Consider the following 6,059-nt stretch of genomic DNA (forward strand, 5'->3'; position numbering starts at 1 on the left):
GCTGTGGGCACAGCCAGGGAGGTGCAGCTCAGGCGTCCCGGTCCGGCCGAGACCACACAGGGCTTTACCGACTTGAGAGGGCGCCCTGCGGTCCTTGCCCCGGTCCCGCGCCCGCCGGCGCCCCGCCCCCGCCCCCGCGGGGAAACCGGACCGGCTCAGCGGGCGGCGGCGGGGCGGGGCCGGCGGGGCGACGAGGGCAGCAATACACGCCCCTCGCTGCGGCCCCGCCTCGAGCATCCCGCGCCGACCGGGCCGTGCCGGCCGAGCGCTGGAGGGTGAGCGTCATGGCCGCTTCGAGACAACCCCAGGTCGGAGAGCTGCTGGCCGAGGCCCGGAGGGCCTTCCGGGAGGAGTTCGGGGCCGAGGCCGAGCTGGCGGTGTCGGCCCCGGGCCGCGTCAACCTCATCGGGGAGCACACGGACTACAACCAGGGCCTGGTGCTGCCCATGGTGAGGGGCTGGGAGGGGACCCGAACCTCTTCTGGGGCTCGGCCACCCCGCCAGAAGGGCAGGCCCGAGGTGCGCGGGGAGGCGCCTGGTCCCCGCGTGAACTGCTGGGCGGGCCGCGCCGAACTTGCACTCCGGCCGCGCCGAACTTGCACTCCGGCCGAGTTTGGGGGTCGCGCACGTGGGAGAGCCCCTGGGACGAGGCACGTCTCACGTAGGAAGAGAGGAAGCGGGCGCCTGCGAGGAAGTAGGCTGGGAGGGGGTGTGCCGACGCCTCCTCGCTCCAGCTCGCCCTCTGTGGACTGCTGATCCTTGCCAGCAACCTGGGAGTCACCTCAAAATGCGGGGGCCCCGTGCTGCACAGGAAAGGACGTGCTTCGGACTCTGGCCTCCCTTAGGCTGTGCAGATCCTGCCGGAACCAGCCCTAGGCCTCCTGGCCCAGCCTGTGAAGTGTACAGAGAGGAAAACAGGCCCTGTGGGGGGTGGGGAGGGCGGCTAGTGACCTGGTCAAAGCTACACAGCTGGTGCTTGGTGGGGCTTCGACGGCCCTCAGGCCTCCCAGCTCTCAGCCAGGGGTTTTTCCACCTCACCATGCAGCTTGGGAATGAGGGGTACAGCACTCCTGAGGCACCCCCACAAATTGGAAGGCATCAGAGGGAGCTCCTCTGGTTCTGTTTTCCTTTTGAGCTCCCTCTCCCCTGTGCCCCGCAGCTGGGAGCCCACGCTCAGGGCAGAGTCCAGGCCAGCACTGCACTGCTCCCGCCCCTGAGAGCCCAGGGGGCAGGGCCTAAGCCCCCAAGGCCAGCTCAGCCCTCAGGCTCTTCCCTGAGAGAGTCGCACGGTCCTTCTTCCTCTCCCACCTCCTCTCCCGCCGAGCCTAAAGGTCACCCTCCTGTCTGTCCCAGGCCCCACGTGCCTGAGCCGCTGTGTGTTGGAAGGGCCTCCTGCATCCTTTGCTGGCAGAAGCTCTGCATACGCCTCTCCTCTCATGTCAGGCTTTGGAGCTCGTGACCGTGATGGTTGGCAGCCCCCGGGCAGATGGCCTCGTCTCCCTCCTCACCACCTCCGAGGATGCCGATGAGCCCAGGCGGCTGCAGTTTCCCTTGCCCACAGCCCAGCGGGCCCTGGAGCCTGGGACCCCTCGATGGGCCAACTATGTCAAGGGAGTGATTCAGCACTACCCAGGTATGGGGCAAGTTAGGCTGGGACCGGGAGCACCAGCTCTCAGCCATAAAAGCCATCCGCTCACCTAGGCCCCTGTGGGGTGGGCTGGCAGGGCGGGGCATCCCCGTGTACAGATGAAGGAACAGACGCCCCGAGAGGGCCCGGAGCTTGCCCTGGGTTGCCCACGACATCATTGGAGGATCCGGGATTCAGACCCTAACCCGTTGGCCTCCAGAGCCCTAATCGAGGAGAACCAGGAGGACTGTGGCCCAGGAACCTCAGGGTGGAAGGACAGAGGGCCGTGGGCCCCTTGGCCCAGCAGGTTGGCCGCCTGTGCCCGCCCTCCCGGACAGCGCGCTCACCATCGCCATTGTGTCCCCTGCAGCTGCCCCCCTCCCCGGCTTCAGTGCAGTGGTGGTCAGCTCCGTGCCGCTGGGGGGTGGGCTGTCCAGCTCGGCAGCCCTGGAAGTGGCCACGTACACCTTCCTGCAGCAGCTCTGCCCAGGTACCTCCTAGAACCCAGCTCCCAGCCCGGCCTTCCTTCCCGGAGGTCTCGTGGGGCCAGAGCTTCTCTTGCTGGGGCCTTCAGAGTGGGGTGGGGAATCTCCCTGGAGCATCTTTGGAACTGCTCAACCCACCCGCCCCCTGTGCCCCCTGCTGGGCCCCAGCCTCCTCATCTCACCCTGTGCCACAGACTCGGGGGCAGTAGTTGCCCGGGCCCAGGTGTGTCAGCGGGCCGAGCACAGCTTTGCAGGGGTGCCCTGTGGCATCATGGACCAGCTCATCTCCCTGCTGGCGCAGAAGGACCACGCGCTGCTCATTGACTGCAGGTCAGGGGCTCCCCTGGACCCTCTCACTTGGTGGAGCTTGTGGGCAGAGCGTGCTCACTGCGGGCCTTGGCAAGCAGGCGCTTGGCCGTGTCACCTCCCCGCTCCACCGCTCTCCCAGGTCCCTGGAGACAAGCCTGGTGCCACTGTCGGACCCCAAGCTGGCTGTGCTCGTCACCAACTCCAACGTCCGCCACTCCCTGGGCTCCAGCGAATACCCGCTGCGACGGCGCCAGTGTGAAGAAGTGGCCCGGGCGCTGGGCAAGGAGAGCCTCCGGGAGGTGCAGCCGGAGGAGCTGGAGGGTGAGAGCTCGGCCGGGGGTGCTCTGTCCTGGGGGCAGCAGGCGCCCAGTGGGAGCTGCCGGGGCCTCGTCTGCGGGACCCCTGCCGTGCTCTGCCCGCCCCCCAATGCTGGTAACTTCGCGCTCCCACCTTAACGGGGCTGCTTGAAATCTTAATGTTGTGTTTCCTGATATGGGAAGTGTAGACAAGTACAAAGAAGAAAATAATAAGCTATAAGGCCACCCCCTAGAGATGGCCAGCATTAGCATTTCACCGTGTTCCCGCCAGAGTTTTTCGGCATGTGTATTTTTGAAGTGATATACAGTATTGTCACCTGCCCCTTTAAAAATATTTAACATTATTCTATGCCATGAAAGGCTTTTTTTTTTTTAAATGCCCTGACTGGGGATCAAACCAGCGACCCTTTGGTTCGCAGTCTGGCACTCAGTCCACTGAGCCATACCAGCCAGGGCATATGTTTTATTTTCTTTTTAAAGATTTTATTTATTCATTTCTAAAGAGAGCGGAAAGGAGGGAGAAAGAGAGAGAGAGAAACATCGATCAGTTGCCCCCAACGAGGGACGTGGCCCACAACCCAGGCCTGTGCCCTGACTTAGGAATTGAACCAGCAACCTTTTGGTTCCCAGACCCATTGACCCACATCAAGTCACACCAGGCAGGGCAACATGACTTTTTAAGGCTACATAATATTCCAGCGTTCAGGGTCATGGTAATTTACTTGACCGCTTTCTGATGATTACACCGAACACTTTGATGAAGGTTTTATCCGTAAGTCTTCCTCTGCATACTCTTATTCTTAGGAATAGATTCCTAGGAGTAGGGCTATCGAGAAAGAAGATACGTGTGTTTTTAAGGTTCCTGATACACATGGCTGAGAAGATAGTCTATTTAACAGTTTGAAGGTCATAGAAATATTAACTCATTTAATTCTCTAACAGATACTATTTTTCTCTCTCTTTTTTTTTTTGATGAGGACTTCAGTAAGTGGCATTGCTGAGACTTGAACCCAGGCACGTTAGCTCCACATTCTTAACCCCCAGATCATGCTGCTGGTGTTGCACCTTCCCTGGCAGTGTGGCTGTGCCCATTTTAGGGGCGCTGGCCAGCCCCAAGGGACCACCCTGTCCTCCTTGAACTGTCACGTTCAGACTGGCCCCGCCCGCTCTGCACAGGCGACCTCGGCTGAGGTTTTTGCACTTGAACACTCCCCCCTGCCCCGCCCCCAGCCCTCCCGCAGCAGCTCAGAGGGGGAACCTCTACCGCAGGAGCAGTGCTCCCCTCTGCCTCCTGGAGTCCTGCCCTGGCCACCGGCCGCTCTCTTAGACCCCCTCCTTCCTGTCTTGTGCCTGGCTCCTCCCCTTCCGCTTTTTTCCCTCCTAAAATGGGTTCTCCTGCCAGTCTTGGAAGAGCACCTCAGGCTGACCATCCCCATTTCCTCATCTCCACTCCCTTCGTAACCCTCCGAATCTGCCCGCCCTCTCCCGTGCCACCTGCCGCAACAGCCCTCCTGGGGCTCCCCACACGCGCCTGCAGGTGGCACTGCCCTCCTCAGCATGGCGGCTGCCCCAGGCTTTGTCCTCAGCACGCAGCCCCAGCCACCACTGCCGCACTGAGGACCCAGGTCTGAGCCTGCCACCCCCTGTTTCTGCCCAGGCCCTGGAGCCTTTATGCGGCCCACAGCGGACCCCACCATCCTTTCTCGCCCACAGGCTTCTCCTGACTTCCCCTGCTCTGTTATTTCCTCACCCTTGTCACTCCTGTTTGAAACCTCAGTCACCTCTGAGTCCTCACTGTTCCCCCTCCCACTCTTGTCTCTGATCTTTGTTCTCTCCTTTCCTCCTCCCTCACTAGACCCGCCCACCCCCCACGTTGGTCTCTGCTTAAGGGCTTTGGGCCGGGCTCCTGCAGCCACCTCTCCCAGCCTCAGCCCTCCCCGCCCAAGGCATTCACTTTTTCCTAGGACTCAGCCCGCCCTTCCCTGGCTCCCAAACCTCTGTGGCCCAGGCACATGGCATTAAGTGGCAAGGTGCCCTGGTGCTGGGGGCTGCGGCTTGCCCACCCCCGCCCTCCGCACTGGCTGGTGGGGCCGCCTGCTGGTTGCTGGTGCGCCCTCAGCCTGGGCTCTTCCCCAACCCTCGGGCTCCGCGGTTGTGCCCGCATACACGGCAGGGTTTCTTCTCCCTCCTGCCCTACTTACTGTGGCTTCTGGAAGGCAGCCCTGTGTCCCGCTCACCTTGGAAGCACCAAGGGTCTGGGACTTTAACTGCTGGTTATGGAGCTCCCACTGTGCCAGGCACCATGCTGGGAGCTCTGCATGTGTCATCGCACCTTGTCCTCACAGCGCCCCACATGGGGCCGGTGTCCCCCATACATGCAAGGAGGGGAGGTGCTGGGAGCTTAGCCACCGGCCCAGGGTGTAACTACAGCTCTGTCAGAGCCGGGCTCCAACGGAGGCTCCCCCACCGGCCTGGAGCCACGGGGCCCTGTCCCCACACGTCTGCAGGGGTCCAGAGGTGGTCGGGGGGGCGCCTGCTGACCCCTGTCCTCTCTAGCTGGCAGAGAGCTGGTGAGCAAGGAGGGCTTCCGGCGGGCGCGGCACGTCGTGGGGGAGATTAGGCGCACGGCCCAGGCAGCGGCTGCCCTCCAGCGGGGTGACTACAGAGCCTTCGGCCGCCTCATGGTGGAGAGCCACCTCTCCCTCAGGTGAGGCTCCCGGGCCCCGGCCCCCGGGCACAGGCTGTCCCCGGGGCTGGCCGGGGCTGGTCCCAGGCCCGCCCCTCCCATCTGCTGTCTGCAGGGATGACTACGAGGTGAGCTGCCCTGAGCTGGACCAGCTGGTGCAGGCTGCGCTGTCTGCCCCTGGGGTTTACGGCAGCCGCATGACAGGCGGCGGCTTTGGTGGCTGCACGGTGACTTTGCTGGAGGCCTCCGCCGCTTCCCAAGCCATGCAGCACATACAGGTGGGTGGGCGCCATAGCTTGAGGGGTGGCGGGGAGAAGCAGGTTCCCAGGGCCCCGCGGAGCTCAGACCCCACCTGCTTCTCCCACAGGCGCAGTACAGCGGTACCGCCACCTTCTACCTCTCCCAGGCGGCGGATGGTGCCAAGGTGCTGCACTCTTGAGGCGCCCCCTGCGATGGCCCACGGCGGGCGCGGGGCCCCCGGGCAGCAAGCCAGGAGGCTCTGTGTGTCTGGCGTCTGCCCTCCCCACCCGGGTGCTCAATAAACGTGCGCCTCAGACCACAGTGCCCACCTGCCTCGCTTGGCCCTGAAAGAAGGGTGGGTGCCAGAACCGCTCCCCTGCCCCGGGCAGGCCCTGG

At 63.5% G+C, this 6,059-nt stretch overlaps 1 protein-coding gene across 1 annotated transcript; it reads left to right on the top strand.

The window, feature by feature from the left end:
• Positions 1-221: 221 nt before the first annotated feature.
• Positions 222-5,976, top strand: GALK1 (galactokinase 1). Its single transcript, XM_054593290.1, has 8 exons — positions 222-449; positions 1,443-1,632; positions 1,997-2,116; positions 2,306-2,441; positions 2,560-2,741; positions 5,294-5,444; positions 5,539-5,701; positions 5,791-5,976. Exons 1-8 carry the CDS (start codon positions 285-287, stop codon positions 5,860-5,862), a joined length of 1,179 nt encoding a protein of 392 aa, XP_054449265.1. The 5' UTR covers positions 222-284; the 3' UTR covers positions 5,863-5,976.
• The last annotated feature ends 83 nt before the right edge of the window (positions 5,977-6,059 follow it).

This window comes from Pteronotus mesoamericanus, unplaced genomic scaffold (genome assembly GCF_021234165.1).
Source record: "Pteronotus mesoamericanus isolate MK-2021 breed Mesoamerican mustached bat unplaced genomic scaffold, CSHL_Meso_final scaffold_408, whole genome shotgun sequence".
NCBI lineage: Eukaryota > Metazoa > Chordata > Mammalia > Chiroptera > Mormoopidae > Pteronotus > Pteronotus mesoamericanus.